The sequence below is a fragment of the Gastrolobium bilobum genome, unplaced genomic scaffold, assembly GCF_033153095.1.
Source record: "Gastrolobium bilobum isolate Gb01-03AN ecotype WA unplaced genomic scaffold, APGP_CSIRO_Gbil_v1 utg713, whole genome shotgun sequence".
In the NCBI taxonomy this organism is placed as follows: domain Eukaryota; kingdom Viridiplantae; phylum Streptophyta; class Magnoliopsida; order Fabales; family Fabaceae; genus Gastrolobium; species Gastrolobium bilobum.
Window position 1 is genome coordinate 318,693 of NW_026897492.1, and position 17,722 is coordinate 336,414.

Sequence of the window (17,722 nt, forward strand, 5' to 3'; positions counted from 1 at the left end):
CAGACGATTTTAGGTCTGGTGTGGTCAGTATTGGCTTTTGCTTTTTGATGATTTTACCGGACACCGCCAAACACTGTTTCAAATGCTTCTTTCGGGCATTCGCCGTTTCTCCGCCGCCGCTTAGTCCTCCTACAATCATGTTTATTATTTCGTGCTTGATGACGAATGGATCCTCGTCACGCTCTGCACGCCCAGCACTGTTGTTTGGGCCCTCCGGTTTCTTGGGGAGTTTTCTCTATGGTTATGTTCACGGCGAGGCTTGTAGTCATATTGGCCGGCTTTTCGCCTCTCTGGTGACCTGCTACGTTGACGGCGTCACTGCCGATACCTGCATCACACCCAGGGTTATGAATCTTTCTTTGGGCTCCTCCCTTGATTAGCTCGTCAATTTCATCCTTGAGGGATCTACACTCCTCAGTGCTATGGTCGTTGCTATGGTGGAACTTGCACTACACCGTGAGCTCTCTCTCTGGCGGTTGTGGCTGAGGATTAGCCTTGCGTTCTTTGTATTCCGTTTGCAGGACGCTGTGTGATTGACGGCTTTGGGTATCCCGCCCTAAAGGGCGGTTGGAATACTTAGAGGTTTTGTGACTTTTCCTCTCTTCATCCTGGTGGTCTATTTTGTTGGCTCTCTTCTCTCTGTTATGAGAGTCGTCAGCTCTACTCCCCTTATACTCTTTGATCTTCATGAATTCCTGAGCTTTTTTCTTGACCTCCTCGAGGTCCGTAATTTCGTGGCGGGAGAGCTCATATGCGAACACCCCTTGTCGCAAGCCTGACAAAAGTACTTGCACCTGTACTTTAGGGTCTAAGCCCTGCACCTGGAGATCCTCTTTACCGAAGCGGTCCAAGAAAGATCGGAGGGGCTCCCCCGACTGCTGGCGGATCTTTTCGAGGGCATGTACAGACTTGGGCACTGGGCGACTTGTTGCGAAGTGGGTCTGGAATTTGCTGGCCAGATCATCCCAGGATGCTATACTGCCAGTTGGCAAAGTGGTGTACCATGTCAAAGCTCTACCCCCCAGGACCGTAGGGAAAGTCCTGCACATAAGGAGGTCAGTCTCACCGTGCAGGGTCATTGTTGCCTCGAATTTCTGGATCCATTCAAAGGGCTCTGTATCGCCCACATACATTGTGATGTTTGATAGCCCTTTGAAACCAAGGGGTATTGGCGTTAGGCGTAGACTATCATTCAGGGGTTTGTTGCGCCTTGAGGTATTAGCGGGTGTTATTCGTAAGTTAGGGTTGGGAGTATGGAGGTTTGGTGGTGGGTGTGGTGCTTGGGGGTCCTCAATAGAGTAAGAGAGGGCTGGGGCTTGATGGGCGCCATACTGTGGTGGGCCTAGGATCATGCTTGATCCTTGGGGTTGTGGGATGATTGTATTAAGGGGAGGTACTGCGTAACCGTGGAACGGAAAGCCTGTAAGGAAAGGCGGAGGGTAAGGGGCAGCAACATTATGGGTGTAAGGTCCAGGGGATATGGGGCGACCATTGGGACTTGATGGTCGTTGTGCAGAGCGACAGGCTGACTTCTGGCCGGTCGTTGGTGGTGAGTTGGGGGAATGATTTGTGGGCCAGGGATGGGGAGTGGCATCCTAAAACGAACTCCTGGTGGTGGAGGCTGATTTGGGATCACGTTTTCTCCTTGCATTTCGCGTATGGCCACGCGACGATTCAATTGTACAGCCCTAGCGTCTGCTGCAGGTAACGGTGGGTCAACAGATTGCAGTATCGGGGAAAGGGTGTCACCGACTGGTTGTTCAGCTGGGGCTAAATGCATGGATGGTGGTGAGTTGGAATGAACTGTTTGCACATGACCTTCAGGGGTAACGACTCTAGTTTGTTCTGTTCTTCTCGTCGTGACAGCCATGTTTAGCTATCAGAAAGTGAGATGCCTCATTTAGATCTTTGGTATGAGAATGGGAATAGAAGTTTATAGTTTCTCACAGACGGTGTCAATGTATCGTTGGGATCTATAAGCCCACTATGTTCCCTTTGGGGATAGAATCACTGTATGGATGATACCCTTAGCACAGGTAGAGACCAAGCTAAGAGGTATTGTTCCAAGTATGTAGCAAATAATTAACAATGGGGTTAGGTGTGTGTAATGTGACTCAATATAAATGGGCATAATAACGATACATAAGATCCCTTCCTCAAGTGCCCATGGGGCTATTTATAGTGGAGGTGATGTGAATCTTGCTTGGGTTGGTGAGCAAGGGGTCAACCCTCCTTGGGATCTGCTAAGGGTGGCAGTGCTGGGCGTGGCAGACGCTGCTGTGATAGCAGCGATGCACCCCCTATGCCTGGCGGTGCCAGCGTAGGACAAAGGGCAGTTTCCCCTTATGGCATCTGGGGCGACTGCCTTTGGGGGTTATGGTCCCAAGGTAGGACATTTTGGTGTTTCCCCTTGGGAGAGTCGCCGTGTAGGGAGTTGGGAGATCTCACCAGCTCGTAGGGCTGACGTGGATTGAGGGTTGAGATTGGGCCTGGACCTTTGGGCCGTAGCCTTGTTGGGCCATCCGGAACACAAAGCAAGGGGAACAAGTGTCGTTTTTCATTCATACTTTAAGTACAAATGGAGGATTAGTAAATGTATGACGCTCATTTTCAGAATGTTCTTTAAAGCTTCTCCTTTCTTCCTTTTATATCTGACTTTAAATATTAACTGATTATAATCATAACTATGATAAAAAAATTTCCCAACTCTATTGTTTTGTGTTTTAAGGTATAAAATGTGAAATATATTGTGTAAGATGTTTCAATTTCATGGAAACATGATCATCTGGTAATTTCATTCTTAATGTAGCTAGCATCTGTTGAAAAGCTTTGGCAGATAGGAATATGGGCAAGCTTATATGAAGGGTGGTGGATTGCTTTGGCAGCCTTCCTGTTTGGAACTATCCCTAAACTGTAATTAGTTTTAAGTAAAAAGGTTTGTCATTTCAAATGACACACCTTACATCCTTTCACTCTCACAAAGAGGTGAGACCCATATTTTTAAAACTTTTTTCCCTCTTTCTTTCTCTCATAATTTATCTCTTTTTCTCACTTAAAATGATATAATTTTATGTCCTTTAAAATGATACACATTTTCTCCTTAGTTTTGACTCTCTTAAGGGGGTGTTCAGTATGAGTATTTTGGGGTAAATCCTGGAAAGGTAGGGTGGAGATTTTTTTTTTTACCATATTTGGTATGAGTATTTGTAAAATTATCCTAGGAAAATTTTTTCCCCATCATCTCCTTTTTTAACTACACATTCCTAAAAAAAACCCATCCCACCCATGGTGTTTTTTTATTCCCGCGAAATGGATTTCGCATTTTAAAAATTTGAGACCAAAATGCCCTAATAAATATATCAGCAAAAGTGAAGATATTGCATAGAAACAAATAAATCTTTGGTGCTACTGTTACACCAAAGATTCAGTACATTCCACCAATACAAATATTACATGTCAGCTAAAGTTTTCTTTTCTCTGCCAAATTTTTTCTCTCTCCTATGATGTGTAATGCTCTCATTGGTGGGATGCACTGAATCTTGGTGCAACAGTAGCACCAAAGATTTTTTCCATAGAAACATACATCGTCATCTTCTTCTTCATCTTCAATGACAAAATAGTCCTCTGAAGCACATTCAGAAGTATCATTCGATTTCCTCCAGCAAAATTCATACTAGACCCTCTTAATATCCATGCCCGTTCATGGGATGATGTGTATGCTGCTAACTAGGGGTGAAAGTGGGCTGGGCTGGGCCAAGCTTTGCCCCGAAAAGCCCAAGCCTACATCAAAAAATTTTAATTAGGCCTGGCCCAAACCTAGTATGAGTCTAACTGTTAGCCTGGTTTGGCCCATTTATAAAAAAACAAATGGCCTGGCTTGGCCCGTTAGCCTGTTAATTTTTAACTTCCAAGCGGAACCATAAATCAACTTTACAAAGTACTCAAATTATGTTGCTACACCAAAAATCATAATTTCAACGTCCAAACAGAATCATGAACCATAACAAAACTCATACAATATGCATTTAAGTCATTTTCAAAAGCAAAATGCTCAAACTAAATAACATATATTTCATCAGATCTAACAAACAAATCATACTATGTAAATTAAAATAACTACATGAATCCAACAAACACATCATGATTCTTGTAGTAAGTACAACCTCACCCAAAAATCTTTTAATATATTCATATACACAATCTAACATGTTGAGATATTGGTTCCTCCTATATAAGAAATAAAGTAAGATTTTTATTAAAATATAATCGAATATAATTAAGTTATAAATAATTGCAATTGATTAAATTTATATCTTTTGTTTTTTCTTCAAGGCATATTTACTCTATTTTATTTTATTTAAAATAAATAGTACAATATAGGTCCGGTATGTAGGCTTATAGGTCCGACCTTTTGAAAGTCGGCCTACGACCTTTTTATTAAACAGGCTTTTTTAAAGCTCAAACCCGGCCTATTATACAAAATATACTAGGTCAGGTTTGGCCTGATGTAGGCCGAGCCGTAGGCCCGTGTAGGCCGGCCCGACTCAATTTCACCCCTATTGCTAACTGAGCTCCTAATGCAAGCATTGAAAGTGTTCTCATGGATCCTGATATGGTTTCTTTAGATCGCACCACACTAATCAATTCATTTTTATATTCTGGTTCATTAGCAAAAAAGCCCATCATGAGCTTCAATGAACAAAAAATCTTTTCCAATGCTCAAAATTATGAGGATAGTATTTTTCTTATTGAAACCTTATACTGTAAATTGTTTCTCAAAAGCAATTTTTTTTTGCTACATAAACTAAAATCATTTATTGAAAAACATTCCAAGAAAACCTCTTCCAAGGAGCGAGGAGGAAGAGAGTCCTGTATGTGCTTCAACAGATGTATATAAGTTGCAGGAAGCACACGGAGAGAGACAGACTGTCCTTTTATAAAACGAAAATTGAAAACAAATATTCACACACATGGCTAATTTTGTAATTTCAGTCCAGATTCCTACAAATATTTTATAATCAACCAAATATGACATTAGAAAAATAATCCAACATTCTCGAGAAAATTTTGGGCTACCAAACACTTTTTCGTAACTTATTTGTGAAAAAAAATTTCCGACCATATTCTTGATAATTTTTTTTCACTGTAAAAAAAAATATATCTTCTCTGTCAAAGGACACCTAAAGGGTGCCACATTTGGATGCTATTTTTAAGTTTTTCAGTATCTGGGGCCCGTATAACATATCACACACTATGCTCATTTTCCACTTAAGGACATCCACAAGGCTACAAGCTTGGCACTGATAGCTTATCTCGTGGGGACCAGCTGGTGGTGATAAAGGTATCTGAGAGCTTTTTGCCGGGACAATGGGCAAAGGTGCCAGCTTGGAGGACATAACCTTTCATTGAGAGATAATAATAAAAATGGTAAACTCCGGTGCACGAGGCTCACTGAGTTGTGGGGATAGGGTTGAGAGTTGATTATACACAACTTTATCTTTGTATTTTTGCAAATAGAGGGTTTCTTATACTCGAGCCTAGAATCTTCCAATCATAAGAATCAACCTTATCATTGCTTTTGAGAGATAATATGTCTACATAAAATTTTGAAACTTGAATTAGATATTAGGTGAATCATACAAAAACCTAGGACTACCATTGTGTGCATATGTATCCTTATAGGTGATTATAGGTATGATTCAGAGCAGCAAAGCAGTGAATAACGTTTATCCCCCAGTTGTTGAAGAGCAGATGCTGTAAAAAAGTGATCACTCAGAACCATTTAGGAAGGTACCATTAATATACTTGGCAGGTCCATTGCTTTCAAACTTTCCTGTTACAGCTGATGATGCTGGCAGATAACATTGACAAGAAAAAAAACCAAATCTGAGTGGGTCCTGATGTTGTTCAACTTGTTTAATCACCGTAAGCATCTGAAGCCATTATCATGTCCTGATTCATAGGAACATGGTTCCAAGTAGTATCCCAATCCTACCCCATGAATGAAATGATATATTTTCATTCCAAAGAGCACTCCTAGCCTAATGACTAGGATGAAATGGATTGTGAGATAATCTTAAATCATGTCAATTTGATGATAAGTACTAATGAAGATCATTCAAGGAAACGGCGGATTTATTTCATGTCACTAAATGCACATTTAAGTGCCAAACGTAGCCATCCACAGCTTATATGAATATAACACATGCAGAGAGGAATGCATTGCTATAAAGTCTAAAATATGAAAGGTTGCTAGTGGCTTGTGAGTCATGTAATTTGTAAAAAATTAATTCAATCCAAAAGCTTGAGCAGATGAATGAGGCTTCCTTAATGATTTTTATATTTCTCTAACACACTTCCGTAGACTTAATTAATTATTAATTAAATGGGGATAGAGAAGATCAAATGATATCATGTAAAAAATTCAACCCAAAAACTTAAGCTGATAAGTGAGGCTCCCTTAATAATTTTTATATTTCTCTAACATAGTATTTTCAAATAAAAAAGGTTAGACAATGCTCTGGGTAATAGTCAGTATGTCCTGAGGTGAACATTAAAACACAACCAGAATAATGGCAGAACAAAATATAATGCCAAACTTGTATAATGTTATGTTTTGGCAATGGAGTGGTCCTAGGTAAGTTTCTATTGCTTATTTACTGACATGAACCACCTTTACTATATATAATGACACACTTTTTAATATATTCTAATAAAAGGAAAAAAAATGCAGCACATTTCAGCTTTATGAAAGCAAACTTCAGAATATTTACAATGTTTTTCCTTCTTTCCTGATATTTAATAACAATACAATCCCATAATCTGTTTATTCTAGTTTGTAACTTGTTTTTACACTCGTATAGCTGAATAAAATGGTAGCAAGGGTAGCATAAGGTGATGTTTCCGATCAAATGACTAGAATCGAAAAAATTATAACTTGTACAAATATCTACTAGTCTTCATAATGTAGTACAAAGAATTACACAGCAAAAGAGAACATGTATACTATACAATCTCTTTGTATAAAGAATCAAAGAATGATATCCTGTTGTGTATGATTTTAAATCTATCATTCGACTAATGATGGAAATTTACATTGCCTCACATACATATTACGCCTATTAAAGGAAATTTACATTGACATGATATGTATTAAAAAATGGTGCTCTAAATCCCACTGATACCTTGAAAGGCACCTCAAGTGCTTCCAAAGGTATAAAAGCAGCACTCACTTGTTAAGTTGCCAAGTAAACTTCATGCCATAAGCTTTGGTATTCATTTGTATATCATGAACTAGCATGTGAGTCATTGCACATGCACTCAGGGACAGGATACTTGGTAACATCCCTCCCAGCCTTGCTAGTCCTGAGTTCTGGCTGCCCCAATGAGTCCTTGTGCAATTCATTGATAATCGTGTTGAACTCTTCTTCACGGAGGGAAGAATTGAGAAAATAGGGGATCGTGTGTCTTTTGTTTGGGGTAATATATTTCTTGTGCCCGGCATATGCCCTATGACCCTGAAATGATATTTTAAGTTTCAGAAACTAAAAATTTTGCCACATTAAGATTCAAGTACAAAAGCATTTCTTAGAATAATTACCAGTAACTTACTATTAATAAGCATACCTGAATTGCATGGCCCATGTTTCCTCCATGAGATGGCATGAAAACATCACTCTTCTCAGAGACTATGTAATCTATGGCAGCCAATAGAGAAGCCTTTTTTGCAAATGGTTGTAGTTCTCCAGGCATGGCAAGATCTTCCTTACCGAAAAAATGAGGAAACTCTTGGATTAATGGAAGCAAGGCTTCTTTTACACCCAATGGTTGTCCTCCAGCCCAATAAATTCTTGCCTTTTTTGGAGCTCCTAGAGCTTTAAGTAACCTAAAAATGAAATCACAATAACATCTATCAGGAAATCCAGTTACACTCAAATTTTTAAAAACCAATAATAAAGAGCACGAGTCTGAAGTAGAGGTAAAGTTACTCCTATGTGGCTGAAAGATCACAAATTTGAATCCGGAAACAGCCTCTTTGCAAATATGCAAAGGTAAGGCGTCGTACAAGCATTGCTCTCATCCCTACCCTCCCTAACGGGGAGTGGTTTTTTTAATAAAACAGAAGGGTCACAACTGTACCTGGTAACCTCCATAGCATTCAAGGGGCAAAGACCAGCCATCTTTCTTTCATGGTAAGTCATGTTTGATCTTGCAGTCAAGAGCTCCGGCCGTTGTATCCTCTCATTGTTGACAATTTCATCAAACTCAGGACTCAGACCAGGGAGGCAACCAGTCCTCACCCACACATCCTTTTCCATTCTTAGATGAAGAGCAAGGTAAGGACCCTTGCTCTTCATTCTCTCTGCAAATGTGTTACCAAGTTCCTGAACTGGTGGGGAAAACCTTAGTGCATTAAAAGCAACCTGAAAAATAAGATGAGAACTTTAAGTATCTGCAATTAGTTGTCATATAAATAAATTTCTAAAGGGTGAGTTTTAGTTCTTTTTTTTAAAATTTCTTTTATTGTTATGGTTTTTCCTCTTTCACTTGCAGAAAAAGAATATGATGATGAAGAGACTTTGCAATACCTTGCATCGAAGCTTCTGAAGATCAGAAGGAAGATCCTTTGATAGCCTTGAATCCAAGCCACGTAAAAGCAAAACACCTTCTCTATTGAGCTGCATCGTACAACCAGGATTATAATTAGAAAAAAGTCTTGTTCAACAAGACCAACATGCATTATTGCCAACACTCTAGTTTGAGCTTACGTACACAAACAATCATGAAGCACTATGGGACAACAATTTAGGACTCAAAAACTGGAAAGGCTAAAGACTATTAACTATTAAGTACTACTGAGTATATGCCCACTGGAACAAAACACAACAAAAGTTAGGAACTCTTCTTACTCTTCTGAGATATCTTGAACGGATCCAACTGGGAGTGACATGAAGGGGAGGGCTTCCCTCCACTGGCCTTGTCATTAGGTGTGTTGATGGCAATGCTGAAACCACTCGTACATCATTGGCAAGAACTCTTCTGAAGTGCTCCAGATCAAATATATCAGCAAATTCACTGCAACCAAATGAATGTAAACATTACAAAAACTGAAAGAAATTTAATTGTATGATTAAACATAACTAATGCTTAAGCTGCAGCTCCAATGCAAGCATTAATCAATATTTTGTCCAAACTTTTAAAATTTGAATTCCTTAATCTGCTAAAAGGCTAAAACCAATTCTGAATATGCTAATATGATTCAACTTGAAAAAGATCATAGGCTATGGACAAGAAAAATAGTTACCTTTCATCACCCCAAATGACATTGACTTGCAATATAGGAACAAGCAAAGCAGCCCCAAGAATCCTAGCAATGACAACCGCATCAACAATCTGATTTCTCTGCTGATTCATGCCCCCAGAAACCACAACCATGAGGTACTTTCTTCTGTCATTGAAAATCCCTTGACTTGCTCTCCTATAATCTCTGCTGAAACCCAAGCAAGGTTTGTATCCCAACCCATTTGGTTGCTTCCAAAACTCCCTCTTTTCAACATCCTCATCATCACTTTCCACCTTGTCCAATCCACTAGGCCCTTGTGCTCTAAATTGCACATGGGAAACTAAAGCCTGTGCCCAACTACTTTTGTTCAAAATCTCATCTTTCTGGGCAATCTCAACTGGTTTCTCTGTCTGCAAGACAACACCAATCTTGGATTTTGAATGGTCATTTGAGATTGAGAGGTGTGGCTTGGATTTGGCACATGGGTAAGGAGAAAATGGGGTGTCAAGATTGAAGCCAAACTTGAGCATGCCAAGGAAACCAACGAGAAAGAGCGTGAAAAACCAGAGTCTTGGGGTCCTGCTAATGGTGTTGGTGAAGATAAAGAACCTGTTTTTTCTTGAAGACTTTTTGGGGGAAGATAGCAGAGATTGCAGAGAAGATGATGCTATGGAATTTATTATCTGAGAAGGAACTGATATGTATGACAACTTCTTGGCATTATTTTTGGAGTTGGCCATTGAAGAACTGCAAAATGAGACAGAGAGAGAAACTCTAACTAATTTTCTTTTATTCTGTTTGATCTTATGAAGTTAAGAAGAAGAAGAAGAAGAAGACTCGGAGATAAATGAGTCTGGAGTGTTTTTAAAAGAGCCTACTTTTTCACTCCGAGCCTTCTTCTCTTAGAGAGAGAAGAGAAGGTCGGCGGGAACGCGAAGTCAGATCAACATTTCTACGCGTAATCAAAAAGGAGGAAACTTTAGACAAGTTTTGCTCTTGGGAGCTTAATTTAAGGAGGAAACTTGCTTCGTTTTGTTCCTGTAAGTCCCAATTTTTTGGAATAGGGGAGAAAAGTGAATTTTTCACTAACGTTAAAAAAAAGAAAAAGACTGTTTAGTACGGTAAAAGATTTTATGAATATTTGTTCAAGTTTTCTCGTTATTTTTGGGAATATAAATTGGTTTTACAAAATTAAACTTTGCCTAATTTTGTTAAAATTTTTTTGATATACAACAAGTGGGTTAAAACGCGGAATATCATATTTTATGAAGAGGAACTCACAATTTTATAAAGTAGAGTATCATGGCTAGAATTTTAATAAGAGAGTGTATTTTAATCATGAAAATATTAAAACAAGATTATTTATGTCCTATAAATTATATAAAAAAATTTCACCTAGTGGTATTATTTTATAAGATTCTTATTCACAATTTTAATTCACATGAATCTTACTTTTTCCATGAAAATTTTAAGAATTATTATATCAAACATGAGTAACTAAGATTCTCAATATAAGTTTTCTGAAATATAAAATTCGCTCTCTATCAAACAATCAGATAATATCTTATTTATCATGCTTCATTTCTAAAATGGGCATGTTTAAGTGTTGGCATTCGACATTCATTATAACATTATCCATATTTGTCTTTCAGTCGAGCTGGACATAACCACAAGAGTTACAAAGCTCTCCTTATTAATTTTTAACAGTTGTATATCTGGACTCGAGCTCAAAATTATTGGTTAAGTTAGAATATTTCTCACCAATTAATCCACTTACTTGGTGATCTCCTTTGTAATGGATAGGTAAATGAATTGTTTATTTGGTAGGGAATGACCCTTATGCCCATTTTTTTTTATTAACCCGATAAGTAAACAAATAACTACAAATTTGGTTGGATTTTTCACCTAGATTTTGATGTTATCGTTGGTAATCAATTTTTACATCCAAATATGGCATACGATGTTGCTTTTTCGTTTGTTTTCTATGGAGACAGGTATAATATATAGTTAGAGTTAAATCCAAAGTCATCTAACTATTATATCTGTGAGAATTCTATCTTACCATCATGGGGATAAGAAATATGATCAGATATTTCTTTTATATGAAGAGGGATCTAATATTTAATGAGATGTAAATTTAAGGTCATCTAACTATATATCATGGGAATCCTATCCAGCCATATACAGGGTAGAAATTGATATTTCAAATCCACAAAAAATATGTGAAATATGTCAGTTAGTTGAAATTTTTTCGAAACTGAATAAATTTTAACTCAACTCAACTCAACTCAAATCTGTAAGTTGTCTTAGACTAAGACATACTGATTATTATTGAAAAAAAAGTATGATATTGAAGAGTTTTTTTTTAATTTAAATTAATACTGTTAATACAGAAATTTTTTTATTTGATATTTGCTAAGACTAAAAATATGTACAAATTAATTTTTAAGTGTTAAAAACTTTATATATATATATATATATATATATATATATATATATATATATATATAATTCAGGTCAGCAAGTTGGTTTCAATGGTTTGCCCCATTCGTGACCCACATAAGAAAGCAATTTTTATCCAACTTTCATAATTTAAAATTGAGATTTTGTAGCGACTGACCCAATGAGTCGAGTTAGTTTAGAGTGTCATCTTTAACTAAAAATTTCCCAAGAAATGATTATTATAGTTTAGAGTGTCCACAAAGTAGAGTTAATTCGAAGGCTGTTTCATGAGGTGTATGAAGCGTATTCGGGAGAAAAGGATACTGCTATAAATAAGAGATCCATGGTTATAAATGTTTCTTGGCATTTTCCAATGGAAGGATTTGTAAAGCTGAATACAGTTGGTGTTGAGAGGGAAAATTTGGGTCCTGCTGCTTGTGATGGTGTTATTCGGGATTCTCAAGGTAATTGGCTAAATGGATTCGCCTTCAAACTGGGAATTTGTAGTTCGTTCAAGGCAGAGCTCTGGGGTGTGCTTAGAGGATTGGAATTGACTTGGAGAACTAGGTTCAGACAACTTATATTAGAAAGTGATTCCACAAGTGTGGTCACTATGCTCGCCTCTCATGGTGTAGCAACTCGTGATGATCAAAATGATCTCTCGTATACGAGCATGGCTTTGTAGAGATTGGACTGTTAAAATTAATCACACTTACAGGGAAGGAAATGCTTGTGCAAATTGGATGGCGAATTTTATTCTCAATAGTGATGATACTGTGCAACAGGTTTCTAGTGGAGAGCCTCCTCTTGGTATTCAGCTGATTTATCTGGCGGACCTTGCTGTTGTGGGTAGTTTGCGTGCTGTTGGCATATAGTAGGATTTTTTTTCTTTTCTTGTTGGGCTCTAGCCCTTTTATTTACCAAAAAAATAAAAATAAGGGAGAAAATAACTCTTGTAACGATATTGAAGTTATAATATATAATAGAGAGGTTTCTTCTCTTTGGTTCTTATCTAGAACTCTGAACCTATCAAGAAGTTTGTTCTTGTGGCGTTTAAACCAGACTTATCACTCACCTTCTTCTTTCTTGAGTGTGGCGTCTTTATCCTTCTTATACCTTTGGTTCTTATCTTCCATAGATAACGGGTCAATGTTCTTTATTTCTTGTTTTAAATTCATGATTGTAGAAACGACCCTAACTAAATTGGTCTTGGGTCTCACTATTCTTTGTGAGGTTCATATCAAATACAAAACGCGTGGGAGACCGACCAGATCCAAGATGGAGAGAACCGCAGAAGAGAAACTCACAGTGAGGTTCGTCAACTCGGAATGTTAATGATCAGGTCCGGGTTAATACGGATCTAACCTGGATACTCAAATCCAGGTTGGGATTACTGAAGTACAAGGTGTGGCTAATACTGGTGGGATTTCAAATCCTAATAATCATATCCGAGTTGAGAACACCGATGAAGGTCATAGCCTGCACAATAATCACAATGTGAATATGATAATTCTTACCCTGAATGCTGGATCAGGAAGGAATGTGGGGTGATATGCTTTACAACCAGATACCCAGTTTCAATATAACCAGGATCATATTCAAGGTCGTGTTGAAGCTGGAGCATACAAGAGGAAATATAGTAAAGGACAATACAATAATAGTCCCTTCACTGGTGAATTTCTTAATGCTCCATTCCCAAAGGAATTTGACTCGACACACTTGTCGAAGTATAATAGAAGCCAAGATCCACAGGTTCATATAGACACTTTTGACACTGAAATGTATATCAGAGGGATTGATGAGCCCATTATTTCCTGGATATTTGCTACAACTCTGACTGGAGCTGCTCAGACATGGTTCTCAACTCTAACTGGTAATTCAATTGGATCTTTTGAAGATTTTGGAGAGAAGTTTTTACTGAATTTTGCAATGAGCAAGAAGCATCCGAAATTCGAGTTTGCACTTGGAAAAATTCGACAGCAATTTGGAGATACTCTCCGAAATATTTGAACCATTTTAAACATGTGGCATTACAAGTTTTGGGTTTATAAGAAAATGTTCATGTGCATTTGATTGTGGCCGGCATGGATGGTGTATCTCGGTTAGCAAAATCAATATTTAAAGATCCAGTGAAAACACTATAAGAATTTAGAGCTCGGACAAAGAAGTACTTGGAGCTTGAGAAAATGGAGATAGAAAATGCATCAGGAGAGGAAAAAAGAAAAATGAGTAAAAGGAAAAGTCCAACTCCAATGAAAAGGGAACGACCAGGGACTAAGAAGAAAAACTTCCGAGGAAGAAACGCGGATGACAGATTTTGAGTAAGGAAGTATGAAAAGTATACTCCCCTGAATATACCCCGGTCTCAAATATGGAGAGAAGTAGCAATGACCGAGTTGAAGAAAGTAGAGCGACCTCAGCCTGTACTGAACAAAGGAGGCTTGGATCAGTCCAGGTTTTGTGCATTTCATAATGGACCTGGGCACACTACATATCAGTGTTGGGACCTTAGAGATGCTGTGGAAAAATTCATCAAAGATGGAAAGCTGCGTCAATACGTAATCAAGACTCAGGGATGGAAAAATAATAAGAGGAAATTTAAGGGCCAATGTAAAAGCAAGAGCCCAATTCTTGAAAAGAAAAAGAAAGAAGATAGAGGAAAGAAGGAAGATTTCAATGATGATGAATTCCCGGAAGTCGAGTTTGACTGTAATATAATCAGTGGAGCTCTTGGTAGAGGTGGAGATACTGTAAGCACAAGGAGAAAATATCTCAGAGAGGTGCTTTCGGTTAGGGATCGACCAAAGTTTAAGGAAGATCTCAGCAAACTGGATGCTCCTTTATTTTACTTTAACAAAAGAAGATTTGAAAGATGTAGTACTAAGACATGGAGATGGCTTGGTTATTATAGGAACTTTGGTGAATTGCCGGGTTAAGAAGATCTTCGTAGATGCCGGCAGCTGTGCTGATATTATCCATTGGGATGCTTTCAAGAGGATGAACTTGGATAAAGAAGACCTCAAGCCATGTAATCCTACGCTAATAGCCTTTAGTGTGGAAAACACACCCTAAGGGATATATAGATCTCAGATTAACTCTAGGAATGAAAGAGGCGTTAAAGTTGGAATGTGTAAGAACGTGCACCGTTAAATTAGGAATTTAAATTAATTAAATGTAAATTACGAAATAATTCCATAATTGACCCTAATAATTATGAGAAGGCTTAAATTATTATGGTAAATGATTATATATATTGAAAGTCGCTTTTCTGACGAAAAGTGCAGATACCGGTTCTGCCTCTCGGTATAAATGCATACCGATGAAGTATCCCGAAAAATTATGAAAAATGTGTATATATTACTAGAGTAATATATAGGACTTGTGTAACAAGTTTCAAGTCAAAATAGTGAGAACTGGTGTCAAAACTGATATTGGCTGCGTAAAAGCGCGTACCGGAAAAGTACTGCGAAAAATAAAGTAAAAATATGACAAATCTTAGAAAAATGGCTAGGTCCAGAATCCTAAGTTTAAGATTAAAATGATAAGTGTAGCTATTAGCACTAATACAGTGCGATTAAAACTTAAATGGGCTATATAAGGACCTTTGCACATGATCCTAGGTCAGCCTCCCTCTATTCTACGTGGGTTTTTCTGAGTATTGGTTGCAGCCACCTTGTCCCCTTCTCCTCTCCATTTTGGTGAACCAATTTGTCACCTTTCTTATTACTATCTTCACCAAAATACCTTGTCCTTGTGTAAGCTAGCATTGTGAGTGGGAAAGTGCCACCATTTCTGACTTATAGCCTCTATGTTGGTTGGGTTTGGGGGCTGTGTTAGTGAGTTGGGTGGTGGGAGCCATTGACATGGCATTTTGAGCTTCAAGGAGCCAACTTTGTGGAGAAAGGACCTTGCTTGATCATCATTTTCGTGTACCCTTGGAGTCAGCACCTTGGAGTTGACTTGTGAGCTCCAAGAGCCCTTGTCTTTGCTGTATTGAGCCTTTGGGTAAGCACCATCACCTTGCTCATGAGTTTTAGTTGTTTAAAGGTTGAGTCTTGGCATGTTAATGAGTTAAATAAGTAACCAACCTGAACATGAACCTAAAAGTGGATAAAAATGCATGCTTGGACGTCCTAATGGGTTAAAAGTTGAACCTTGGGAGTGATATCTCGCGAAATGCAGAAATTGCATCCTGTCGTGAAATATCTGGATATGATATCCGGATATTGATATCCGGATATGGGGTTGGAGATATCCGGATATGGGACTTGTGATATCCGGATATGGATATCCAGATATGGCCCCGACAAATATCCGGATATTTTGGGAATTTCGAGACAGTGACTCTTCTGTGCAGACAGAATTGTATCATGGGTTTGTGGACCCATGATTGGTTAAGTTAAACCTCTATATTAATTAACTAAGTCATAATCAAAGTGATTATGGGCTTATGGCTTTGTGAGAAGCCTAAAGACATGAAACGTTAAAAGAAAGTGTTGTCTTTATGTCATATGCTTGTAGACTATGATTGTTGATATGATTGCTGGTCTAAAACAGATTGTGATTCTGCTGTTTGTCGACTTTGAGCTTGGTTGGATAGTTAGCTTGCGAGGTAAGCTTTTGTGTCCTCGGTTTAGCCATTGTTGGTTCCACCATACCCTATGGGAGGATAGTTTATATGCATGATGTATTTTCATGTATTGATTTTGAAATACTGTTGAGCTGTTATATGCAAGTGCTTATAATATGCATGTGTTATTCCACCTAGACGGTAAGCCTGTGTATGTATGAGACATGCCATAGGGTGATTCTGTGGGTGGGTGTAAGTAGTGACTTGCACTGAATGTAAGTAATAGACGTATCTAAATCCTGCATTTCTCTGGCCAGTAGAATAGATGACACACATGAAATGATTATTCTGCTGCATTGCACTGATTTTTGAAACTTATATTATATTACTGCTTTTGAACTTATATTGCACATGTAAGTGAGCTTGGGGTGGAGAAATCCTTGAGGATCCCTTGCCTTATTGAGATTTCTGTTTAGAGATCTTACCCCACGTTTGGTGCACATATTTCAGGTTCAGGTAACTCGGGGGTTGAAACCTCGGGTGGCAGGAGGCCGGAGCTGAGTTAGATATCTGTTGTTTATGATGATGTGCTTGGCTGATGACATGCTTATATTTATTAACCTGTTATTTGATGTGAGTCTCTGTTGGACTTGTTGCCTTATTTTGGTGAGCATGGGGGTTGTCCATGCCATATTGATTGACTATGTCTTCTTTTAGATACATCCTATATTAATGTATCGGGATTATGTCCGGACTACGTGTTGTAGATCTGTGACTTAGATACTCACATTTGTTTATATATTGAGGTTATTCAGTGTAATTAGCTTTATTGCAATTTACATACAGATGATGTTTTATGAAAAAGGATTAAGTAATCAACTTGGTAATATTAATGACGTCATGATTGAAAAGAAAAAGTTATTCCGCATTTTAATTAAGCGTGACTTAATACGATGACATGATAACAAACCGGGTATACACGAGGTGTTACAGAATGAGAAAGATTCATTGTAGCCGATTTTTCCTCTCCATATAATGTAATCTTAGGAAGACCAACTCTTCATAAATGGGATATGCCAGTTTCCACTAAGCATCAAAAGTTGAAGATAATGAGCAATAAGAATGAGGTCACCACTATTCAGGGGGATCAAAAGGAGTCACGACAATGCTACTTCAAATCTGTTAAAGAGAATGAAGGAGGACATCTAACTCCAACTCGAATTCGTCCGGGGGATAAGGTTGGGAAGCAGGTGACTTCTTAGCATACAAGCAGACCAGGTAACATGGTTGAATTGGATATGAGAGAAGAAACTATCATCCCAAGACCTGAGCCAGATGGTAAGTTAAAAGATCTTATTCTGGGGGATGAGCCTGGATAATTTACCAAAACTGGTAAAACTATCAACTCGGAGGTAAATGTTGGGTTA

The 17,722-nt window shown here is 38.1% G+C and overlaps 1 protein-coding gene across 1 annotated transcript; it reads right to left on the reverse strand.

Moving 5' to 3' along the window:
* Nucleotides 1–7,230: 7,230 nt before the first annotated feature.
* Nucleotides 7,231–10,060, reverse strand: LOC133307375 (O-fucosyltransferase 20-like). The gene is made up of 7 exons (XM_061507877.1): nucleotides 9,706–10,060; nucleotides 9,305–9,675; nucleotides 8,910–9,075; nucleotides 8,589–8,678; nucleotides 8,140–8,423; nucleotides 7,627–7,885; nucleotides 7,231–7,517 (listed from the first exon to the last, which is right to left on the reverse strand). The coding sequence occupies exons 1-7, from the start codon at nucleotides 10,021–10,023 to the stop codon at nucleotides 7,287–7,289; spliced, it is 1,719 nt and encodes a 572-aa protein (XP_061363861.1). The 5' UTR covers nucleotides 10,024–10,060; the 3' UTR covers nucleotides 7,231–7,286.
* Nucleotides 10,061–17,722: the final 7,662 nt, after the last annotated feature.